Source organism: Triturus cristatus, chromosome 3_2, assembly GCF_964204655.1.
Source record: "Triturus cristatus chromosome 3_2, aTriCri1.1, whole genome shotgun sequence".
NCBI lineage: Eukaryota > Metazoa > Chordata > Amphibia > Caudata > Salamandridae > Triturus > Triturus cristatus.
The window spans coordinates 682,743,139-682,769,280 of NC_140584.1; the positions used below are offsets into that span (position 1 = coordinate 682,743,139).

Genomic DNA, 26,142 nt, shown 5'->3' on the forward strand with positions numbered 1-26,142 from the left:
GTTAGTTTTGCCTCTGCCCTTATTGTTGTTACCTCTGTAGCCGCCTCTCTGGTAACCCCTAGTGAAGGTGGATTGGGTAGGCGGAGGAGTAGCCTCTGGAGGTGCTTCGAAAGGAAGAGCGGCGAAAGGAGCGCCTGGGAGGGTGCGACTGTAGGGCTCCCATAGACTTTGCCGTATCGGTGTCCTTTTTCCTTTTTACCAGGGCAACGTTTGGGCCAAACAGATGTTCCTGGTCAAAGGGATGGTTGAGGATGGAAGCCTGCACCTCGGGTTTGAAACCTGAAATTCGTAGCCAGGCATGCCTACGGAGGAGGGCGCTGGTGTTAATTGCCCTAGAGGCGGTGTCAGCTACAACGAGGGCGCAGCGAATGGAGGCGTTGGTGATTGTTTTACCCTCCTGGATTAGCTCGTTGGCTCTAGTCTTGTATTTGTCAGGGAGGTGTTGCATTATGGCTTCTAATTCGTCATAATGTGCCCTGTCATATCTTGCCAAAAGCGCTTGGGTGTTTGCAATGCGCCATATGTTGGCAGCCTGGGATGCAGTTAGCTTGTCAGAGGCGTCTAGGAGTTTGGACTCCTTATCAGGTGGTGGTGCCTCGCCTGATGCCTGGGAGTTTGCACGCTTCCTTGCAGTGGAGACTACTAGGGAGTCTAGTGGTGCGGGCCCTCTGATGTAGGTGGGGTCTGTAGGGGCGGCCTTATACTTCTTCTTGATGCGAGGGTTGATGACCCTGGCCCTGACCGGGTCTTTAAAGACCTCTGGCGCGTGCTTGATAACCCCTTTAAGCATGGGCAGAATGGAAGTGGCCCTGTGTGTAGTGTCAAAGGTATCTAGGAGGAAGTCTTCCTCCACGGGGTCTGTATGGAGATCAACTCTGTGGTAGTGTGCAGCCCTATAGAGCAGTTGGTTAAACCCCATAGTGTCTTCCGGGGGGGGGGGGGGGGGGGGACACGGTCTTGAAGGGTAAAGGTCGTCCTGCGGGATGTTAGGGAAGTCTGGGATGTTGTAGTCGTCCCATGGGTCTGGGGAGCCTGTAGGAGTGGGGTCCCCTGCGGGTTGGTCATGGGGTCCGTCCCCTGTGTCGTCGTAGACATCGTCATCATCCTCATCTGGTGGGGGAGGCGGAGGAGAGGGAGGAGGTGAAGGAGGAGGTGGAGGAGGAGGAGGAGGAGGGGGTAAAGGTAGTCTCAAAGAGGAGGTAGCAAAGTCTCTTCTCTTTGGAGGTGAAGCTGTGGCAGGCTTGTCCAGCGGTCTGTTTTTAACGCTGAGCATCAAATGTCCAGTTTTAGGGTCTTTGACAAGTGTTTTTTGTAGTGGATCGGGCCGAAATAGTTACTCAGTTAGGGGCCGATCCGATTAGTCTGGAGTCGGCATCGGTTCATTGTTTGAGCTGTGTGGCTTAGAAATGTCCGGTTGTTTCCTCGGTTCCGAGATTACTTTCGGCTTCGAGGTGTGGGTGTTGAGGGCTTTGGATTTTTTGCTCGGTTCCGGGGATGGTGTCGGTACCGAGGAGCTAGTGCTTGGCTTTGGCGCCGAGTGCTTCGGTGTGGAGCTCGGCACGGAGGAGGAGGCCATTTTCTTTTTCGGTGCCGATGCGGAGGAGTGTTTCTCGGCACCGACAGCAGACTGGCTCAAGCCCGAGCTGCCAGAAGGCTTGATGGCCTTCTTTACCGGGCCCAAAAGTGAGGCATGTGAAGCAGTGTCTTTGGTCGTGCCTAGGCCCCAGGGCGAAGGCGTGAACGAAGCCTTTTTCGAAGCCATCGAGGGTGGGGGGTGGGGATCGATGTTAGTACTCACGCCCCTCTGTGCCGGAGTGATGTCTTCGACATCTGAGTCGTCGGCGTCGGAGGCGCTGACGAGGCCCTCTTCGGTGTGCTGGTCCTCGGGAACATAGATGCTTTCTCCGAAGAGGTCATCGGGGATTGGAGTCGATGAGTGTGCCATGGTTCTCCTCGCCCTTCGGTCTTGAATGGTCTTTTTCGACCGGAAGGATTTGCAAGCCAGACAGTCTCGTGCTTCGTGTTCTGGGGAGAGGCAGAGGTTGCACACCTCATGGAGATCGGTGTGGGGAAACTTTGACCCACATTGAGGACACTTCTTAAATGGAGTCCTTTCCATAAGCCAGGACCGGAGCTCAGGTAGGCCCGAAGGCCTTCGTCGACGACCGGAATCGAAGACTTCGAACAATGAGAGTCGCGTCGAGTCTGGCGATCGCGATCGAAACAATACCGCGGAAAGGGAAGGATTGCGCGCCGATCAGAAAAAGTGAAAACGGTTCGGAACCGGAGCGCGAAGAACACATCCGAGCCCGATGGCGGAAAAACACAATATGAGGATGGAGCCGAAGCCCATGCGCAGTATGATCCAAAGGAGGAGTCACATACCTCGTGACTTCCAAAGACTTTCCAAGAGGAAAAACAACTGCAAACATCCGGGCCCCAACACCAGATGCCGATCTATGCACAGTGTGTAATCTGCAGCTCATATGCCTCGAACATACAGTTTCTTAGGCTTTCATACAATTCTCAAATCCACATTTCGAACTTTTCCACAGAAAAACAGTCAATGCAGTCCTATGGAGAAAATCAGGTTATCGGATTAAAGGTGAGTAATTGGTCTTGAGAGAGGAGTTTCTGGGGTTAGAACCAGGGTTCCCCCAGGGTCAAGGATGCACTCAAAGAGCACCCTCAGCGGCACTAGGGCGGCCGGGTTCAGAGTGCTGAGGCCCAATGTTATCCACTGGGGGACAGGGAGGCTCCAGTTGGTGGCTGTTCAAGGGCACACCACTTGGATGTGGGAGCAAAGCTCCTAGAGTTTAGATCAGGGCAAAGAGGGATCTGATTTAGCAAACAAGGTGCACCCACAGCGGTACAGGGGCAGCCGAGTGCAGGGTGCTGATTTGGCGCTGGGTGTCCTGTTTTCAATAGGAGTTGCCGGTTTTGGGTTTTGGCTGCAGGCTCAGTCCAGGAAGTCTCCCGGGAGGAACCAATAGCTGGGCAGGTAAATTGGAGAGCTCAGGGACGTAGGTGCACCTCATGCCCTCTTCTCCATGGTGGACTCGTACTCTGGAGCGCTGGGGGACCTCGCTGGGAACGGTGGGACACTCCGACTCAGGCCACAGGCGTCGGGTGCAGTAGTGGTTCCAGGCGTCTGGTTTCTTTGCCCTCAGCATGCTCAGAGTCATTCTTTGGGGATTCTTTTGAACAGAGCTGCTGTTCACATGAGATTCGGTCTTTGTTGAAGGCAGCCAGTCCCCCCTGGCTGCAGGACAAGGCAATTTTTGGCACAGGATCTCTGGAAACTGGAGATAGGCTGGGGACAAGTCAGTTCGTCTCTGCTGTCTCCTTTGTTGGGCATCTTCTTCTGTCCTTCTTCGTAGGTTGCGGGAATCTGCCTGCTGGGTTTAGGGCTACCCCCTAAATACTGCATTTAGGAGGCACTTTTACCGCTCCTAAGAACGCCACCACATGCGGTGTTCCACAGGGCTCGTCCCTATCCCCACACTTATTTAATCTCTATTTAATGCCCTTGATCAACTCCTTAAAAAACAGAAAGATAACTACCTTCAATTATGCGGACGATCTTCAGCTCGTCTTCACCTTGGACTCCCCGGACTCTGCCCTTGAATTCCAAGCAACTATGCTTCACATTCAGCGATGGATGGATCTTAACCACCTTAAGCTCAACCTGGGCAAGACAGAATTAGTCTTGCCAGGGAAGAGTGAGATTGCCTGGGGCCCACACTATTGGCCGACTGAACTAGGACCGCCCCCCACCCCCTCTCCTTTCGTGAAAAGCCTGGGTGACACCATAAATGCAGATCTTTTGCTTAGAGGACAGGTGGGGACAGTGGTCTCCTCCTGTTTTTTCCAATTGCAGAAAATAAGGAAGATCGCCCATCTGCTGACCCATTCAGCCCTCATACAGGTTGTGATAGCCCTCATACTATCGTGTCTCGACTTTTCAAATTCTATCTACCTCGGCCTGCCTCTGTTCTTACTCAAACGCTTACAAATAGTACAGAACCAGGCGGCAAGATTAATCTATAAACAACCCTAATGGCAATCTGCCAGACCCCTGCTATCCAAACTTCACTGGCTACCTATTGCCCAACGTGCAGCTTTTAAGACAGGACGCCTACTCTTCAAGGCCTTGCACTGCAGGAGCGCCAAATTCATTAGCTGTATGATTGTAAAGCATGCCCCACTCCGTAACCTACGGTCAGCCCATCTTAAACTACTAACTACCTCCGTCATCAAACTCAAACGTCAGGGAGGGAGCAGGTTCTCCTACCTTGCCCCAACATTTTTGAACTCTTTACCACTAGCAATCAGGATGCGCGATAACCTGTTTGGGTTCAGAAAGGCGCTCAAGACTTGGCTGTTTGAGCAAGCTTACGCATAGCTCGTCTCGCCTTGACACTATCAAAGATCAGCGCCATGAAACCTTCTGGTGACCGAGCGCTTTATAAGTTTCTGTTAACATAACAGAACATAACTTTAGGAGTCTCGAGGTCAATAGCCTGTGGGCTACTGACCTTAGGGTGATTACACGTAGGGGAGTGTGCACAATCTCTAACAATGATTGGAGAGGGCCTGTGTCGGGTTTGTCAGTGGCGCAAGAGAGAACAAACCACTAACCTTGCTCAGCAGCCAGCGGGGACGACAGCAAGCAGAAAGGCTTCCCTATTCTCCAGGGCACAACCCCCCACAGTGTGTAAGACACATCTATGGGAACTAGCACTCCGGGGAACAGGGAAGGGACAATGAACGTGGTAGCGCTGAGGGTCTTGTACTCTGGGGGACGCGGAGAGGTCTAGGCGCCTTCTCTCGACGTGCTGCAGACAAGACAGAAGACTGTTCAACTATTGGGGTTGTTTCTAGGGGACTGTGACCCTACGGACATAACCCTTCGTTTACTCACGTAATCCTGGAGAATCGGGAGTCTTTCGTGGTCCTGTTCTCGCCCTCTCCAGGTGAAAAAGTCTGATGCAATAGTATGCGCTGGGCCTTAAATCCGCCTGGCTGTTACCTTCACAGCTAGCGGTTACTAATGTCTGTGTCCCCTCCTGAACGTCAAAATGAGTATAGCGCTTTGACCACCACTGTAAAAGGAATACTAGGAAGAGTAGATAGGTGCTACAAGTCGTAGCAGCTCTCAGCGTGTAACAGCACACGAGGAAAAGGTTAGGAGGGAGACGCTGCAATGTTACCTGCACACGGCGGGGTCTCTTCTCTTCGACTCTGAGGCAGGTAGAAAAGCGTCCGCCCTCAGAGCACCCTACTCAATCCGAGGCGGGAAGGAAAGCGTCCGCCCTCGGATCTCCAACACGCAGTCTCGGTTCCTCCGGGTCCGGAATGGCGCTCGACGGCGTCTGGCTGAAATTGACGCTGGGACAGAAACTCCAAGCGGGAAGGCAAGCGTCCGCGGATTTCTAGCTCGACAGGAAAACAGGTGGGGTAGTGCGAGGAGGACAGGAAGCGTCCCCTCGCCGTCGGATACGGGAAGGATTGTCAAGCACCCTCCCATTACAGAGGCGGTGCTTAAGTAGGGAGGGCCGCCCACGGGAGCCGGGTTGTTGTATGTCCGGTCCCGTTGCCTCCTGGGAGTTGTAGTCCCTTCGGCTCCCTGACCACCTATACCATCGCCCACATCTGCATGTGGACTTGCGGGGGTGCGCGAGGCCAGGCCCATGCCTGACGTAGCCTATCACCGTCACAGCCTGCCATCTGCAAGATGGCAGGCATTTAAGAGTGGGCTTCACCTTGCTTCCACCACCTGAGGAGTGGGGTTGGCAGAGGTGGGCACACCTCCTGGCTTGTTCTAACATTTCCCAACTGTCCTCCTGTCAAAAAGGGGGTGAGACAGGAATGGGGCCTGCTCCTGATAGCTGGAGAGGCTTAAGACCTTTGAAGCTTCCCTGCCACAGATGGCTCTTCCTGACCTGGGAGAGGTGTGACCACCTCCACCCAGGAGAGGCTTTGTTTCTAGGCCCAGGGAATGAAGGCTCCCACCCAGAAGGTCCAGAAACAGGTCTCGTGGTGGCAGGCTCGTGTGTACCAGTCAGTGAACCTACCAGAGGCTGGTCGTTTTTTAGGGGGCATAGCGATGATGCCCTCTGAGTGCATGGTATGATAAATCCCAACTTGGCATCTGTGTGGGTTTATTATGGTGATAAGTTTGCTACCAAACTTCCCAGAATTCAGTAAAGCCATTATGGTGCTGTGGAGTTCGTAATGACAAACTCCCAGACCATATTCTCTTTATGGCTTCACTGCACTTACAATGTCTAACAATGGTCTTAGACACTGTAGGGGTACAGTGCTCATGCAACTTTACCCTCACCAGAGGTATAGTACACCCAGCTAGAGGGGTGTCTTACCAATACTATAGGCAGTGGGTTACAGGCATGGCACACATCTATGTGTGCCATGTTGACTCTTCACTTTTCTCTGCACCCCAAAATGCAGCCTGCAATGGCAGTGTGTGTGTGTTAAGGTACAGGACCTCTAAGGGTGGCACAATATGTGCTGCAGCCCTTAGAGGCATTCTTTGGCCACAGTGTCCTTGGTACCAATAGTACCCTGCAGCCTCTTTTCACAAAGACCAATCCCCATAGACTAACATTGGGCTCATTGTATATTGTGTACTTGTTGTTTGTTCATTCAATGTATTTATGAATCCTATGGCCTTGAGCTATTGTAAACATTGATGGTATATGAAAATTAATATACCTTACCCCCATTTTCTGTAACAGTCTTTGGTGTCAGTGATACATTATATGTATATGTAGAAATGTATGTTGTTGATAATTAGCCAAAAGAGGTGGCTAAACTGAATAGAATAAGCAATTAATCTGATTATAATTAAATACCCTACAGAACCATTTGTTGCTCATACCACTTGACTTCCCAGGTTCTGCGAAATACAAGGTTATCCCATTCATTGTAACGCCATATACTAAGCCAGACTTCTACATAATCCATTGGCAAACAGGAAGATGTCTCCTTCCCCTTTGTGAATGCAAAACAAAATTTGTTTGGAAGAAGGCGGCGGTCCAGTGGACCACTGCTAACTCTCAAACTTTTCATAATGGCAAAAACGCTTTCTTTATGGAAGCCGGGCTGCATTTCAAATAAACAGTTTACTTTATTTACATGCAATCATAGACATGGTGGTCTGCTGACCATAGCAGGCCACCATCCATTGATTGCCACCAATCAGCATGATTCACAATTTGAGACCTATCTCAGATATTAATGAGGTTAGTCAGATCACAATCAACTCAATTTCCTTATTTTGTGAATCGAACTGTTCATACAAAGGTAGGTTCACAAAATAATTTAATGGCAGCAAATAGTAAGTATTTAGCAACTTCTTTTTGCACCCACATCTTAAATACATTTGGCCTTATATTCTCTAAACAATTTAAAATAAATATATCGGGCCCGATTCACTAAAGTAATCTGAGACAAAATCCTAACTTACGACTTTCGGTATTCACAGAAGGCCTTTAGGAGTACTAAAGTTAGGATTTTATCTCCGTTAATCTTACATTTTGGTCTTAAGTTAAATCCTGGTCATAAAGATAGGATTTTGTCTCAGATAAACTGAAGTTTGTCTTAAGTTTAACTTAAGACCAACATTTTTGATTAACGGAGACACAATCCTAACTTTAGTACTCCTAAATGCCTTCTGTAAGTACCGAAAGTTGTAAAGTTAGGATTTTGTCTCAGATTACTTTTGTGAATCTGTCCCACCATATTGGACTTCTATGCACCCATTGTACATTAAGCATTGTGGATACTTTATTCACTCAAATCCTATCTTGTAGTATCCGCTTCTAACCTCCATAGCTGCATTAACAGCGGTGTCCGAGCCGATACTGAAGTCTGTACCAGGAACATTGTTACTTATAGTGGCAGGGATAACACACATAGCTATGCAGAGTTCCTCATAGAGGCCACGTGCTTCAACCAGCTGTAGCACACCCTCGTAAGCCTACAAAATAAAAGAAATCTTAGTTAGTACATTACTTTCATTATTCGTTTCATAGTCATAAGGAACAAATGTGCCCTATATTTTGCGTGTTTTTTCTCCGACATTAATGCATGTAATTATGAAATATGTACTCATTTAAAAATAGGGTACAGTGAACATAGAATCATGTGTTGCATTTAGAGTATCTACAATATACTGTTTAAGGAAACAGACGGAAAGGTAAAAATAGAAGGTTGAGGTGTAGAGGCAACTGAGGATCACTATTAGAAATAGCACATTCTATTTCATTAGAGCTCTGAGCAGTTCATAAACACCACATTTACTATTTATATTATAATGTCAGTATCTGCATAACACTTTCTATCACTAGTATGGTGTTTTTGTGCTTTCTTAATCTGGGCACAGTTTATATGCACTTCTCGTTTTTCCATCAATTGGTTTGATAAGGTAGTATGATTACAATTGGTTGAATGCATTTAGTAGATATGTGTTAAATGTCTGGTTAAGTAATTGTTCTTTTCATTTAATGATATAGTAAAATGAGTCTGTTCCTGTTGGGAAAAATATATATATTTATCAACTACCCACATAACATACTTCGTTCCAATTCTCACCAGCACAGTCTCAAATCCACTGAGTAATCCTACTTCTCCCTGCAGAAGCTGGCAGCCAGGTTCTAGACGGTGCTTCCCCCTCCTTCACAGAGTGCCCCCCATCACAGATAATATTCCCGTTCTAAACCAAGGCTCCCACTATGTCCTTGACAACAGCCGTACAGACACTGGGAGGTCTTTGCTCCTTTTTCCCTATTGTACCCGGCCTTTTCCTGCCTCCCTCTATAGTTAGCTGACAATGGGCATTCCCCCCTCAAGGAGCTGCCTATAGTACACCCATTTCTGTTCTTTTATGTGTATGCTGCATTTCTATGGTTGCCTACACTTGGCACTGTGCCTTCTCTTCACATTTTTACTTGTACTGCAATTCTGCATTTTAGCCCATAAGAGGCACTGTGCCCCATTTTGGTTTCTTCTCATGCTGCATTTCTCGATCACATTTAAAGGCCTCACAGTAGTAACTCGAGGCAGAAGGAGCCTGTTTGTACAACGTGCACATGTGTGTGTCTGCTCTTCTGCCTTGGATAGCCAACACGCATTGGTAACTACAAATACATTTCATTCGGTTCCTCATCCCTGCTGTGTCTGGTGTGTTCCTTTCATCACTCCAAGGGGGGGTTTGCACATATTATTCCCTGACAGTCACTGCTTAAGAGTTATATGCCCGAGTTAGGCCCATGCAGCAAAGGCTGCACATATTCTTACATTATCCTCTTACTGCACAATAACATTTTTGCTGTGACCTTTTGCACATATTCACGTGCGTGACAATGTTCGATTAGTTTCTCTGGAACTGCTTTGATTATATATCTATCTTTGTGCAATATTATCATGATTCCTCGAACACTGAGCACAAGGCCTATATGCACGATGTACAAATGCCGTTCTATCTTCATCCATGGGGCAACAGGACTATCTACATAGCCATAACAATGCTAATCTGCATATACATTGCAAGGATGCTTTTTATTATAAATAAAGAAGCATTTCCGGGGGTTAGTAGAGGAGACACTTCTGCTGACATCGAAAGGTCCTGTATGCTGAGGTTTTGTGAAGCAGCTGCCTGACATCTTCGTGAGGGGTGTCCAATTTGTGACCAAGACGTAGTCCTACATTCTTTCCTGCCAGGTAATGGGGTTGGATCATCCAGTAGGGGGATTCTTGGCTGTACACCTACTTACACTCTAGACATACAGAGTAGGAATTGCATAGTAGGAGTATGCTTAATTACTCACTTGTATAATATACCTGCATATATACACTGTTTTCACACCATGGTGGAACTAGATCTGTTAATTAAACTTTTGGTGCTGGTAATCACTTTGATCTGCTTCGGACTATTGATTATCGCAGCACATGTATCCTATACAAGAATAACATTGGTTCAATTAATATATTCAAAACGTCCCACTGTGTACTCTCTGTATATTTCTCTGATAACAAGAGTGCATGAGATACTGAGCAAAAAAGTTCTAGATCTGTTACCATGATCCCAGAGGGTCAGGGTTGTATTTTCAGTGGCTGCCAGAAATTATTCGCTCCTTGTTCGGGTTAGGGGGGCTTAAGGTGGCACTGTGAGCTAGCTGGTCTTTAGACCAACATATACTACGGGGGAGCTTGGAATCAGTCTACGCACCTCACCCAAAGTTTGTTGTGCACAAACGCACAGATCCTACCGATTAGTGAGAACTATGCAACAGAGTGATTGCCAGTGGTTTAGACTATTTGAAGCATTTCTCCCATCACTTCTTCTGTGTTTGATATAAGGCACTAAGTGACAAAGGGAATGCCCAGACAAGGGTCCCTTATTTGCTTTGTCCCAGAAGTCAAGCTATATCTCACTGATGATGCTTAACACGGCTGAAATCTGCCTGGGGTTACTTGTGGCATGAATGTGGTATAGATGGATGCAATAAACGGCCTTACAATTTTACATGGAGTTTGGGTGGGCGGTTGTGGATAGCCTGCAGGTTATTTTCAAGTCGGTTTTTTAACCTTGTAAACAGCCATGATACAATATGGTATGCATGAGTGTATGATATGGCTTAAGCTATCTATATTTCAATGGTTCAAAGATGTATGGTGCTGTCGTATGGAGGTGGAGTGCTACTAAGTTGGCAGCTTGCTGCCAACTAGGTCAATGTCTGAAGAGTGTGTGGCAATACGAATGTAAATCTACATGTTGTACTTGATACCAATGAAAATGTCCAAACAAATGGTCACAAATTTCCAAATGTGGAAGATGTATTTATGAAAAAAGGTTATTTTATGTGTTGATTGGTTGCCCCATTGCACAAGAGTTCTGGAATGGAGGTCTGCCTTCACTGTTCCTCCACACTGGAAGAAGATATTGTTAAGTCTCTGCTCATGATCTTGTTTAAAAACTAAGGTATTTAACAATTTTGAAAACTTTTGGCTAGTAAGAGCTTTAATCATATCTAAATCCATGTTTCTCAAAAACTGGAACTCTATTATGAAATTTTAATAGACAATCCATGTACTGTAAAACACATCAGCAGTGAACCTGGAACTTTTGATCACCTTCAATGCAAACAAAAAGCATGGAATGTTTTTCTTTGGGCAACATTCCATTTTTTATGCTAAGATTTAGTTTTTCTAATCTTTGTTCATATTCTAATCTCTTGATTTACTGTATGATGGTTAACATCTAATAAAATGTGCTTGAAAAAAACTGGAAAATGTTAAGTGGGTACATGAGAAGATTGTAATTTCTATTGTCAATTTCATTCCACTATTATGAGGCTGATTTGTCCTTGGCCCAGTTTGCAGAGTCATAGTAGGATGGACCACAGGACACCAGAGGTAAACGACCCCAACAACCACAACTGTGGCTCAGTAGCCCTCGTCTGCCTGGTTGCCCCCGAACAAGGTCCTAAAAATGGGGTCTTCATTCCACCATTGTATTTAGTGTAGACACAGCGCTTCACCAGCCTTAGATCCTCACAGACCCCAGTCACTCGTGATGACTGTCTGGCAAGACATTCCAAAAAATGATGCATCTGTAACCGTGAACTTGGGACTAGAACAATATAGGACTCCATTATTACCAGTTTCAATATCATTCTCACTGTCTGAGACACAGACAGCATATGGTAAAGGGGAAAAGGCTTCGAACATGCCACAACTCTTTCAATATAGGGGTAACGATGCCCTGTGATTACATTAAGTGTACCTCTAAGAAGGCCTGGGACAGTTGAGTAAAGCCTGGCCCTGCTCTCCCATACCCATCTGCAGATGCAAGAGAAGACCAACAGTGTGCCAGCCACATCAGCACTACTTAGTCTGAACATCCACAGGGAAAACAATATTAATGTGTGTCAGTAAAAGCCGGGAAACCCAAAAGGAGTCAAAAGTTTGAAGGAAATCTTGTACCACTGTTTCAGCAGTACTATCATTCTGGGTATTGAAATCACCTTGAAGAGTGAAATTAAGGGTGCAAAAGTAGAATGCGGCACAGGAAAGTAAAAAAGCCCAGAGGGCGTCTTATCCTTGATTAGGGGGCGGTGTATCATTTGCTTTGGAAGAATGGCGCAATAACCCTTTAAAGTTTACAGCTCCCATTTATTTGTGGTAAAAGCAGTTGTACAATTTAGATGTTCCTTAAAAGTCAGTAGAACACTGAAGTACCCTTTCTTTGAAATGATTTTATATCCTTCTGGGATTGAGGTCTCAATGTAAGGAGTCAAATCTTCGCCCAACCAGATTTTGGTAATTAACAGGTCCAAATTATTAGAAATTAAAAGGGCAAACAAGTCCTCCCAATGAGTTGGCAGGGAGCTTATGTTTAGAAGGGCAGCAGACAGCAAGCCTGACTCAGTTTTTCAAAACTCAGTGGCTAGTGGTTCCTTATCAGGTGTGAGTTAAGGGCAAATGTTGGGAGTAAAACATCAATATGATCTCCCCAACTGTCTAATAAATTTAGGACATGTCAATTCTCTACTGACTCAGACTTCATGTTGGAATGGGATTATAAAACTTAATTGAGCTTAATACATTCTGAGAATCTGCCTTGTGGCATAGGGTGAATATTCCTCATCAACCACACAAACTTAGCACAGAAGGGCACAAATGGGTTTGCCTTTGGTACAGCCTTTGCGGAGAGATCTTCCTTGAATAGGGCTAGGTCAGCAGAAGAGTTCCCAAAACGGTGGTGCAACACACAAAATAACAAGCCCCTCTATGTTGGTGGCCATTTGGTGGGACATGATGAAACTCACAAAAATAATAATAATAAGGTAAATCTGAGTACAATGCTATTAGGAGAGCTAGCAAAGACTTATCTTAGCAGATAGTTCACTGACAACAAAAAAACAATGAGAGTGTAAAGAGTGATAAGCATTCTGAATAATCTTAAGCAAGCAAACTAAAGAATAACAAAGCATTCAGTCTGCATCTTGTCAAATGTTCCAGCATGAGCCAAGCAGCAACCTCCCTTAAACTGGGCTCGGTCGGCTGGACACATACTCAAATGAAAAAAACAAAACTGCGGTCTTTCCAAATTGATTGTCAGGCATGTGGAATGTAAAATAATATAAAACCACAAAATGTCAGCAGTTTGATGGTTTGCAATTGTAAATTTGTCGTGTTATGCACTAATGCTCATGTGAAAATCCTCAACAGTTTATGATGTTTTTAAAATGCTTGGATAAATGATGCGTAGGTATTATTTTAACATTAACCATTGCTTTAATTCAGTCTTTATCCTCAATCCAACTAGGATCTTCACAGACTGCTTTGAAATATGTAAAATTCACGTCATTTTCTCATTAATTCAAAATGTAATTTCTTTTTTAGTGTTATAGTATAAATAGCACAGGATACAGATCTATTTGTTAAAAAACAAAAACAAAGGTGAATTACTAGGAATCAGAGCATATTCCACCGTCCCTCGCTTTGTAAACAGAGGGACCTTCTAACGTATTTCATCCTTTTAAATGACCATTGCTAGATCAGGTTAGGAGCCAAGGAACAAGGGTTGTCAACTGATGAGGGCAGTGCAGGACAAGGGTGGTGCTGGTAGCAGAAGAAACAGGTACTGCAAAACAGTAACACAAAGCAGGCAATCCAAATCACTGTGTTGTTCACTGTGACTGGAACCTGCAACCATGAGGCCACACACTTCTCTAGTAGCTCAAAGAAACACTGGCTTCATTCCACTGGGATTGCAACTCTGGCATTCCTGAAGTTCCCACAGCATCAGCAGCTGTTACGAGTCCTCTCTCTCTCGCTAACATAATAGTTGAGAGAGCATGGCAGAGGTATGGGCAAGAGAGATGCAGTCTACATTGGAAGACACTGAATCAGAGGCCTTCTATTCCACAACATTGATGCATCTTTTTTGCTAGATATTGGATTGTAGATTAAAATTATCAGGAGACAGATAGCAACCTTATTGAAAAACTCACCTCAAATCCTCCAATTACTACAAGGGCCTGGATGTTAAATATTCTAATGTTTTCCACTATTTTTGCCATGCAGGTCTTGGGAAGCGTTCTGAAGAAAAAATAATTATTATTAAAACTAACCAAAAAAAGGGGTGTCATATAAATTGTGGAGTATGTTTCCTTCAAGCACAAACGATCAGCGGTGTACACATTTATAGCAAAAAAACAGACTTTAAACAGAACATTTGCTGAATGTGAAATAGGCCCGCAACACCTCCAAACTGCATTTTGAAATCTCATATTTAAGTGCTAATAATACAACTGTCAAGTAATTACATTTTCATAACACACCTGTTCAATTCCCTAAATGAGAATCCAAGCTATTGTAATAAATAGCTTGCTTAAAAACGGTTTTCATATTTTAGATTTCTAATGTTATGAAATTCTGGATTCATTCAGAAAGTATAACTTACTCAGTAGAGTCATTCTTCTATACTAAACCATTCAGATACCCCCTGGAGCACAAAGGGGCATCGGATAACCTTTTCACTGCACAGCGGAAAGCATTATTTAGGATGTGTGCAACCAGTCATTGTGAGAAAGTGCCATCTTTCTTGCATGGTATGCCCCCACTTTTTGCTAAATTGCTGAATGTACTTTGACTGAGTGTACCCTGGACTCCTGCAAATCAGGTGCCCAGGGCCTATGTTCCTTCCTTAAAACACACAAACTCCAAATTGGCAAACCCTGGCCACATGTCAGCCCCTGGTAAATGGTACCCTAGGTACCCAGGGCCTTGTGACCAGGGAAGGCCCCTAAGGGCTGCAGCACTTATTGTGCCACCCTTAGAGGACCTGTACCCTTACACACACACACTGCCTTTGCAGGCTGAGTGTCTGGGTGCAGGACAAAATAAAGAGTCAACATGGCACACATCTCTGTGTGCCATGCCCATCACCTACACTGCCAAGGCATATGTCAGTCACCCCTCTGGCTGGGTGCCTTATGCCCATGGTGTGGGCACAGGAGCAGGAGCCCTGTGCCCCTACAGTACCCAGGTCCATTCCCGGGCACTGTAAGTGCAGTGCTGCCATTTAAGAGTACATGGTGCTGAGAGCTCGTCAAACACGAGCTCCACAGCACCATAATGGCAACACTGAAGACTGGGAAGTTTGGTATCAAACTTCTCAGCACATTAAACCCACACTGATGCCAGTGTGGGATTTAATGTACCAAGCACCACAGAGGGCATCTTAGAGATGCCCCCTCACAACTAACCTACAATCCACGTCTGCTCTGAGGCTGCCCAGGCTGCCACACAGCAGACACGTTGCTGGACCCCTGGGTGGGAGAGCCCCTGCTCTCCCGGGCCTGCAACAATGCACATCCTGGGTGAGGAGATGAATCTCCTCCCCCAGGATGAGCAAAGGGAAGCTTCAAAGGCCTGCCACCTCTAGGAGTTTCCCCAGGCCACTGTAACCCCCCACTCTGGCGGGAATTTTGGCAGGAAACCCCATACAAGGACAGGGGATGTGCCAGCCTGCCCACCCCACCCCTCAGGTGGGGGAGGCGAGGTGAAGCACATCTCCGGGCTCTCGCCATCTTGAAGATGGGAGGCCCTACCCTATCAGGATTAGGCTACTGCCCCCCTCCCACAGGAGAGAGGCAGGATAGGGGGTGTACCCACCCCAGGACAAGGACCCATTGGTCCCTGGCCTTCACCTACCTGTAACGCCCCTAAATCTAGTATTTAGGGGCACCCTGAACCTTCCTTCCCCAGATTCCTGATTCCAAAACTACAAGAAGAGCGAGAAGAAAAGAAGACCTGCCCTGCAGCTGCGAAGGAGAGGGAGACACCAACTGCTTTGGCCCCAGCCCTACCGGCCTGTCGACCTCGGACTTGCTCCTGCTCCAAACCCGGCATCTCTTGTGGCCAGCAACCTCAGAAACCCCGGAGGACCTGGCTACCTTTGAACTCTGATCCCCTGGGACTCCCATGAGTAGAGGCTCTACTCAGAACCTACCTTTCACCCCTGGCAGCAGCCCGGAACCGCGATCCCAGCCCACTCTGCACCCGCCAAGCCTGGCCGGTGCCGGAGTGAACTAAACCCACGAGGACGACCCCACGGCGACTGTGACCCCGAGTCCGGCACCCAAGGACCCCCCTCGACAATCCTGAAGAAACCTGCAGCCTCAGAACAGAGTGCCACCCCAACCGCGATCAACAGAGGGTAAGATTTCCCGACACCAAAAGGCACCCCTGCACCCGGCGCCCCACGGCCCTCTGTGTCCAATCCCGGGGTACCTACCTATCCTCCAACTACCCAACTTACCTCTCGAAGTGGTGGTGGCACCTGAAGAGTCCTCGTACCCGAGCCTGCAGTCTTTTTCCAAACCGGAGATTTCCCATAGAAATCAATTGAGCGACCGACGGCTCAAAAGCACCCTGCACCCAGCCGCCCGAGTGGCCCTGGCCGTGAAAACTCTACTCTAACCTACTTCCCCACTTGCCCTGAGTAAGTGACCAGAAGCCCAGCTCCCACAGCCGCGTGGCTTGCCAGACAGCAGCCACCAACCCAGGCCCCCCCTATCCCTCATAGGATAACATTGGGCCTAACTCTCTCTGCACCCGGCAGCCCTAGAGTCGCTGAGGGTGAAACAACTATACCTACCTGACACTGGGAGACCCCTGAGTCTGTGCCCAGAACCTCAACTCTGCCAGTCGAGTACTTACCCTTAAACCGCAAACTCTATTTTCCTCATAGGGTAACATTGACTGGCTTTTTCCTGAAATTTCTGGTGGACTTTTCAAATCTTCAAATAATCACCAATAATCAGCCGAGTGACAAAAACAAATTTACTCACCTGCTCTTAGGTGAGCTCCCAGTGCTGGATCTTGGTGCCCAGCACTGACTCTGAAAAGTACCCACAACTATACTTACCTTTAACTCATTTTTCTTCCATAGGAAAACCATTGACTGTTTTTCTGTAAAATTTCTTCTAAGTGTTGATTTCTGCAATTTCTAAATATTCTTCAAAAATCGTATAACATCTGAAAACGTAATTACTTACCTGTTTTGGATAAAGGTCCCAGTACTGAGTCTAGGCACCCAGTACTGGATTACAAAAGTAACGATAACCTACTGTACCTGTAACCTACATTTTCTTCCATAGGGAATCATTGATTGTTTGCTCTGAAATATTTTCTAAGTGCTAACTTTTAAAATAGCTAAATATTAGTTAAAAATCATTACAGAACCAAAGTCGACTTTCAACAGCTGATTCTGAGAACTGACCCAGGATTGGATCTAGGATCCAGGCCTGGAATTACAAAAGTAATCTAAAAAGTAATCTGTTGCATATAATTCGAATTTATCATTGAGCTCAATGTATTGTGTTTAGGAATAGAGTTGCTTACTGCAACTACTTGTAACTGTTTACTAAAAAGTCTATTGCATATACAAAAATATTTTTATGAAACATCTTTTGTCGAGAAAGTATATTTTAATTCCAAGTGTTGGTTCTAAAATAAAACAAGCATATATTTTTTATATACAAACCATTGGCCTAGAGTTCAGTTATTGAGTGTGTGGAACTATTTGCTGACTGCGTGTGTACAACAAATGCTTTACACTGTCCTCTGATACTGCCTTACTGCTCGACCAGGTACCACTTTGGAGAGTAAGGTTATATCTAACTTTAACCTCTGTTAAACCCTTGGGGTCTGTGGACTCTGTACACCCTGTACCTATTAAGGAACAGTATATACAGAGCCACTTTCACAGTCATGGCCCGTGGTGCAACCCTTTGTCTTCCTACAAGCCCACCTATTCCCGCTTCTTTAAGTTTCTTTACTGCCCATCCATACCACATTTGAAGTTAGACACAGATTTTAGAGGGGGGCTGATTTCTGGAGAGGGTTAAAGGAACAAAACACAATTAAGTGCCAGTTCCTTGCTCCATTCTAAATGTGAGCCTCCTCCTCCACTGGACCTGCCAAGCATTCCAGATAATCTGGAGAGAGAGCAGCTGGCCTAAACTATGGACTCCAGAAGTGGACAAAAGGTCTGCGTGGTGCCCCAACAGAATTTGTCCAGCCAAAATATAAAATGTAATTATTCACATCATAATGGAACCACACTTTTCAAAAGATGAGGGCAATTTTTAAGAATACTTTTCTCTGTATAAAAGTCGATGGAGCTTGGCAGAGAAAAGACGATCATTCTGGCTGATATAATCTAGGATGAGGATCTCAGAAGTCGGAGTTATTAGTTTAAGGATATTGGATTCCAAGCGTTCAAAAGGCTTATGAGGCCTCCCAGGTGTAACTATTTTCGACTCATAAGCAGGATGGGGTGTCAACAGGAACGTGCAAGCCGAAGAAGCCAACAAAATGCTATTTGCCAATTAAATTATGCTGTGAATTTCAAGAGGAGTGAATCACTGCTAGTTGTCTATGGCTCTGCCTTGATCCTTGCCCTGGAAATGTGCTATCTGAAAGGCATAGGGTCCAAGTGTAATAAAACAATATCCAGCCTGTTTTTAAGAGCTTAGTGATCAAACCAGAGATGCCATACGAAAGAGGGAAGGAGTAGTTTCTTACCTGTAACTCCAGTTCTGTAGTAGGGGTATCTCTGTTATAGTCATAATCTATGAATAATCCCCGCCCATGTGCGGGGACCCCGGAGCAATCAAAAATATCTCTTAAGCTGTCCCACATTTGCAAACCTGCAAAGACACTTAAGAGACAGACAAAATAGTACAGCCTAATCACAACAAGGCTGCACTGGCCAGCCCTTCCTCTGAAGTGAACACAAAAGCCAAAATAAAGTTTAAATGTCATTTTTATTCACATCTGACATCCTCCTTTATTACCACACACTCCCTTCACCAAAATCCCTTTAAACAATAGAGAGGAAGGGGTGGACAGCCAAGCCCTATAGGCTGGCATTATGTGTCTGCTAAAGGGATACCGTGCCTTTAAGAAACTCTCCAGAGACCCCCGGTATCCCAGGATGCACAGCCAACACAAGTTACTTTCAGTTCTTTTTGAAGGTGTATAACAACAGGCCTGATACTATCAGGTTACTCCACCGGGGAGGAGGGAGGGTCGCTTATGACTATAACAGAGATACCCCTACTACAGAACTGGAGTTACAGGTAAGAAACTACTCCTTCTGTAGTAGGGGATCTCTGTGTATAGTCATAATCTATGAATAGAATGGCAAGCCCATCCCAACCAACAAGCAGCGGTGGAGTAAGCCCAACCACCAACAAATCACTGTGCAAACAAATTCCTCAGCGAAGCCTGTCCAACCTGCGCATCTGCCCTAGCATCAGAATCCAGGCAGTAATGCTTCGTAAACGTATGGACCGACTTCCAGGTGGCAGCCTTACAAATGTCAGCAATGGGAACATTCCTAAGCAAAGCTGTAGTAGCAGCCTTGCCTCTAGTCGAATGTGCCGTAGGCTTACCCCCCCAATGTTTTATTAGCTTTTTGGTAACAAAGCTGAATACAGGAAACAATCCATCTGGAAATGGACTGTTTTGAGGTAGCTAAACCAGTTCTTACCGAACCATAATTAACAAACAGTTGATCCGACCTGCGGATATCTTTTGTCTTATCCAGGTAGAATTTCAGTACCCTACGTACATCAAGTGAATGCAGAGACCTCTCCGCCGGAGAGGAAGGATGCTGAAAAAACGTAGGCAAAGTTATCATTTGATTTACATGGAAATCTGATATCACCTTAGGCAAAAATTTAGGATGGGTACGCATCACTACTTTAGAAGCATGGAAAACAGTATACGGCTCTTGACAACACAGAGCCTGAATCTCACTCACCCTCCTGGCCGATGTAATGGCCACAAGGAAGGCAGCCTTCCAAGACAAATGCTGCAACGAAGCCTTATGAATAGGCTCAAAAGGCTCCCTCATCAATCTAGATAACACCACATTCAATTCCCATGGTGGAGAAGGTCTTCTAACAGGGGGAAACACCTTACGCAAACCCTCCAAAAAATCCTTAATCACAGGGATTTGAAAAAATGAGGTTTGAGAAGGGCCTTTCCTATACGCAGTCAGAGCTGCGAGATGAACCTTAATAGACTGAAAATTAAGCCCAGATTGAGCTAACTGCAGCAGATAAGGCAAAATAACATCTTCTTTACAGGATGTAGGGTCAAAGTCCTTTGCCTTGCACCATAAGCAGAATCTCTTCCACTTATAGGCGTAAGAAGTCCTCGTAGGAGGAGCCTAGCGCACATCCAAGATGGTCGCGTGAGCACAGGGCTCCCCGGACCCTCGCTGCTCCTCGGAATTTATCCTGACTTTATCCTGACTTGGTTGATGGAATCTGGAAGGCGAATGTTGGCTGAACACTAAACTCCTTTCGGAAACCAAATCGGACCTGGCAATCCTGAATTATGGTGGTTTGAACTTTTGAGGCCCAACCGATGGCTGTGCCCGATGCGAAGGTGATCTGTGGAGCCGGGGCGTAGTTGAACAACAACGGCAGCGGGGCTGTGCCAGTGGCCGTCCCATCACTTTCGGTTTCACTTTTGGATCTCTGAGGGGCTGGACAGTGGAATTGCTTGGTGCGACTGGGCTTTCACTTGGCCTTCGCTTGATGCCTGTGTCTCCGCCTGCTACCAGTGTGCCCATCGACGGTGGTCCCTTCGCTCCGCCACATTGCGGCCTCTGGTGCGGCCCGCGTCTGCTTGGCCTGTGCCCCCTCGACGCTTCCTCGGTGGTCCCCTTCGGCGAGCGTGGTTCTCATGGGAGGCAAGGGAGACCCCGAGAGGCGTAAGACCAAGACATCCCTACGTGGGGGACCGGTCCAGACGAACAACATGGACCGCTACACTCAAGGTAAAGGGTCCCCCGGGACGGCCAGTGTCCCCCCGGATGATGCCAGTGGTGGCCCGTCCGTCTCTCCGGATCTGTCCCTGCAGGACATCATGGGTGCCATTAATGGCATCAGGGAGACCATCGCTACGCAGTACGAGGCCTTGGCCCGTAAAATCGACACAGTGGCCATTGATGTTACGCTAATTCGGGCGGATCTCTCTAAGACCAACGAGAGGGTTCAATCGCTGGATGTGCGGACGTCCTCCCTTGGTACGGACGTGTCGGACCTGCAGACTACTCTCGGCGATCTCAAGTCGGCCAACGATCTGATGGCCCGGCGGCTGGAGGACTTCGAGGGACGGGCTCGACGCAATAACATCCGCGTCATAGGCGTTCGAGACCTCCGACAACCGCCCGGTTGATCTCATGGTTGAGGAGCTCATCCTCGAACAGCTTGCCCCCGCTGGCCTGAGTAAGTTCTTCGCCGTGGAGCGGGCCCATCGAGTTCCAGGTGGTCGGCCGCGACCGGGGGCCCCCCCCGAGGCCTATTGTTGCGAAACTTTTTCATTACAGAGACCGAGATGCGATTCTGCAGGCCTCACGGGTCCATGGCCCGGTCCGATATGAGAACTCGTCCATTAACTTTTTCCCGGACTTCACCCAACTTGTCCAGAAACAGCGGATGGGCTTCCAGGGGGTGAAGCGTCATCTCCGGGAGCTGGGTCTCAAGTACTCTATGCTTTTTCCTGCTAGGTTCCGAGTGGAATATGAAGATCGGACTACCTTTTTTGACTCTCCTGCGACTGTGAGTGACTGGCTGGATTCGCTGCCGGACCGGGGTGACCGGACTGGGCCCTCTGCCGGTACCGAGGGTGGCGGGTCTCCTTCGGAGTGACTTTTGGTCCTTGACTTTGCCATTTTGTATTGTTCGGCTGGGTTCTACTTCTTTTGTGCATTTTGTTTCATTCTGATCTGTGTGGGGGGCGGGCGGGGACGGGTCCCTTTCCTCCTCCGGGGTCTTTTCGTAGAATGGGGTTTGTAGGGCGACAGGCACACTGCAAGTTGGGGTGGTTTTTTGGACCGCAGGGGTGCAGGGTGGGGGGTGTTGGATTCGGGGGGGGGGTTGGCGGGTGGGTGGGGTTGTTTGGATTTGTGTTTTTTGTTTTCAAGGCGAGGTATTGGCTATGGTTCAGTTTCGGGTGTTGCGCTATTTGCTAGGGGACCTTTGATCTACTGGAGGGGATGGGGGGGGGACGGGTTGAGATTGATGTCTTGGAACGTCAACGGATTGGGGGACCGTATCAAACGGGGTGTTGTGCTGCAATATTTGCGTCGTCTGACTCCTGATGTGGTGTTCTTACAGGAGACGCATCTGGTTGGTAATGTTTGTCATGCCATGAACAGGGGGGGATACCGACTCGTGGCCCATTCTGGTTTCACCACTGGTTCTAGAGGGGTAGGCATTCTCCTACGATCTTCACTTCCGTTAGAGATCACCAGGGTAGTCCTAGACGATAGAGGGCGCTATGTGGCTCTGACTGGGAGGTGGGAGGGGCAGTCCCTTTCCTTGATCTCGGTCTATGTTCCCCCGGGCCTCCAGAACTCCACCTTCTCAGACTTAGGTCGTATGCTGCTTGGGCTTCCTGACAGTCTTTTGCTTATGGGTGGGGATTTTAATTCGGTTGTCTCGGGTGACCTGGATCGCCACCCGCCCAGGGCCCTCCCTGCTGCCCAGGCGTGGCTCGGCGGACTCCTGGGGACCTTCGGTCTGGTGGATTGTTGGAGGTTAATGCATCCGACACAGTGTCAGTACACATTTCACTCTGGGGCCCATGGGAGTCTCTCCAGATTGGATTATTTTCTTATGCCCGCGGCCCAGACTGCCCGGATTCGAGAGGTTAAACACCTGGCCCGGGGTATCTCTGATCATTCCCCACTGTGGTTGCTTTTTGACACTGGGACGCGGTCCGCTGGGCGGATCGCTCCTATTAACCCTTGGTACCTGTGAGACCCCAAGATCCGTGATAGCCTGATTAAGTCGATTGATCAATATTTTCTTGAGAATGAGGGGTCGGTGTTGTCCTCAGTGTCCCTGTGGGAAGCTTTTAAAGCAGTGCTCCGCGGGCATGCCCTGTCCCAGATAGTGGAGGCTAAGAGGGTTAAAAGTGAGGCGGTGGTGACGCTGGAGACTGAAATATCGGGGCTGGAGGCAGCCTTGGAGGCGGGTGTCACTCCGGATGGGCTGCATGCCCTCAGCCTGAAGCAGTTTGAATAGAAGTCTCTTGTTACTGACGCTGCCAAGACCATGTATAGGGAGCAGCAGGGTAGGTTGTATGATGCCGGAGACAAGGCGGGTAAGCTGATCTCCTGGTTGGACAAGAAGGAGAGAGTGAATCGTGTGGTCCCGGAGCTTCGGGCTTCGGATGGAGTGTGTGTGACTGAGCCTGGTGAGATTGTGGAGTGTTTTGCTGACCACCTCCGGGCTGTGTACTCCCCGGTGTCGGATAGAGATGAGGACGACTCTCGTCTTCTGCTGCGGGATATTGCCCTGCCCGGCTTATCCGTCGAGGACCGCGAGCTGATGGATGCCCCTTTGTCTGTCGACGAGATTGCTACTGCGATTCGCTCCCTTCGCTCGGGCAAGGCTATGGGCCCCAACGGCCTGCCGATTGAACTATATAAATTACGCCCGGATAAAATCGCACCTTTCCTCCGTCGTATGTTTCAGGAGTCGCTCGAGAGGGGTTCCCTTCCCGACGACCAGCGTTTGGCTACTATAGTGGTGATTCCCAAGGATGGTAAGCCACGGGACCGCTGTGCCTCATATAGGCCTATTTCCTTACTAAATGCCGAACCCAAAATCCTTGCTAAGGTCCTCGCTAATCGCTTGCTGAGCGTTATATGTGACTTGATACATCCGGATCAATGCGGCTTCATCCCTCATCGTAATACCGCTCTCAACTTACGGCGTCTGCACGGCGTCCTCGCTAGAGCGGAGTACTTCTCTGAACCGGCCATTTTGGTTTCCTTAGACGCCACGATGGCCTTTGACACCATTGAGTGGCCATTCCTTTGGGCCGTCTTGGCGAAGTTTGGCTTTGGAGAGGGATTTCTTAGCTGGGTGAAGCTTCTTTATGCTGGACCAATGGCTCAGGTTGTTGTCAATGGGCGGGTTTCTCGGCCTTTCGCTCTCGGGAGGGGAACTAGGCAGGGGTGCCCGTTGTCCCCTCTGCTCTTTGCTCTCGCCCTGGAACCGCTCGCTGCCTGGCTCCGTTGGGAGCCCTCGCTCAGGGGGCTCCGGTGGGCCCCGGGCTTCGAGGATCGGGTCTCGTTGTACGCGGATGATATTCTCTTGTACCTCAGCTCGCCGCGGGAGTCGCTTGATGTTCTCTTTGATGTCCTTACTTCCTTCGGGAGAAATTCGGGTCTGATAATTAATTGGTCCAAATCTTGCGTGTATCCTATCTCTGGTGACCTTCCTCTCTTACCGCCTCGGCTTCCGCTCCAAATATCTCAGTCCGGCTTTAAATACCTGGGGGTGTACGTTTCGTTGGATCCGGCGGTCCGCTATGAGCAGAATCTCCTGTCTCCACTCCGGCGTTTGAGGGCGGATACGGCTCGGTGGTGTAAGTTGCCCTTGTCTCCACTTGGTCGCGCGGCGCTGTTTAAAATGATGTCCCTTCCCAGATTTCTTTATGCACTCCAGAACTCCTTCGATGTCATTCCGGCGGCCTACTTTAGGGAGGTGGAGAGTTTGCAGAGGAGACTGGTTTGGTACGGGCGAGCGTGTATCGCTTTGGCAAAGCTGACTCTCCCCTGGTATGATGGGGGCATCGCGCTTCCTGATATTAGACGGTACTATTGGGCCTCCCAGCTGTCTGCCATTAACCATGCTACGTACGCTCCTGGTTTGAACCCGGCATATGAGATAGATAAATTCCTGCTTCCCGGCGGTAACTATAACAGAGCGCTTTACTCTCGATCCGCTGGTAGGACCCTCACGGGCCCTACTAGGATTGCGGTACGTGTGTGGAAGGCGGCGAACGTAGCGATGGGCTGGAGTGAGCGTTTAACGTGTGCCACTCCTTTATTCGCCTCAGAACGCTTGGGAAGCCTCTGGACAACGAAAGGCTTCGAGCACTGGGACACGATCGGCATCAGCAGAGTGGGGGACCTATGGGTTAAAGGTGCGGTTAAATCCTTCGCGGCGCTCCAGAGCGAGCACGAGCTTAGTGAAAGAGTTCTTCCGTTATGCGCAGGTTCGGCATGCCCTGCTCTCGGTCTTTGGGGAGGGGACCACGGTCCCTGCTTCTTCGCCTCTCGAGGACCGCATACTCGACGGTCACGTCCCCGACAGTACTATCTCCTTGATTTACAAAAAACTGATAAATAATCGGGCTGACCTCTTCGGGAGGCATGGACGGGAGATGGGGTGGAGTTGGACGATAAGGACTGGCAGACTGCACTGTCATCCCCTAAGGAGGTGGCCATCCCGGCCCGTCTCCGTCTGGTCCAGCTTAAGATTCTCCATCGTGTTTATGTGACGGGCCCCCGCTTGGTCTCGATGGGGTTCTCTGACGACGGGCTCTGTAAGCGTGGTTGCGGGCTCAGTGCCACCTTTCTCCACATCCTATGGGAATGCCGCGAGGTGGCGGAATATTTGCGCCAGGTGCATGATGTTATGAGACAAGTCACCGGGGTCGCTCTGCTGCCGGAGGTGCGTCGCTGTGTTCTGAATGTATGGGAGCCCAATGACTATAATGCGGCTCAGGCTCGGTGGGCGGCCTTGGGGAACATGATCGCAAAGAGATATAGCGCAGCTTTGGGGATCCCAACGGCCTCCCACCGTGTCTGTATGGAAGGAGAACATGGACTGGTGCATGTTCAGGGAGAAAACTGTGTATGTGGCTCGTGGTAAACCGGGGGCATGGGGTAGAATTTGGGGGCAGTGGAACGTGTATCGCGGGTCTATCTGTGCTCCCCCCCTGGTGGATACGTCTGGGGTTGCCTCGTCCCCCTGATCCTTGAGGGTTCCTTGCTTATCTCGTACTTCGGAGTACAGATTTGGTTCTCCCGTGGCCCCCCCCCTCCCTCTCAGGCCTCCTTTTATTGACCGCCCTCGGGTGGTCGGGTGTGGAGTCCCCCGGCTGTGGTTCGACGCCCATTTCAAGTCGTTTCGCCTTGCTTTTTGTTTTTCTTTATTTTTGTTGTTATTTATATTAACAGTGTGTATCCTGACTTCCCTTACGTGCAGTCTAAGCTACTGTAAT

At 48.3% G+C, this 26,142-nt stretch overlaps 1 protein-coding gene across 2 annotated transcripts in view; it reads right to left on the bottom strand.

Moving 5' to 3' along the window:
- The window catches only part of PFKL (phosphofructokinase, liver type), a 433,821-nt gene that overhangs the window by 144,388 nt on the left and 263,291 nt on the right, over nt 1-26,142 (bottom strand). For both annotated transcript variants that reach the window (XM_085648708.1, XM_085648707.1), the window contains 2 exons: nt 14,043-14,130; nt 7,850-8,002 (listed from right to left, as the gene is read on the bottom strand). In XM_085648708.1, the coding sequence (XP_085504834.1) occupies nt 7,850-8,002; nt 14,043-14,130 (241 nt within the window). The remainder of the gene's footprint in view (nt 1-7,849; nt 8,003-14,042; nt 14,131-26,142) is intronic.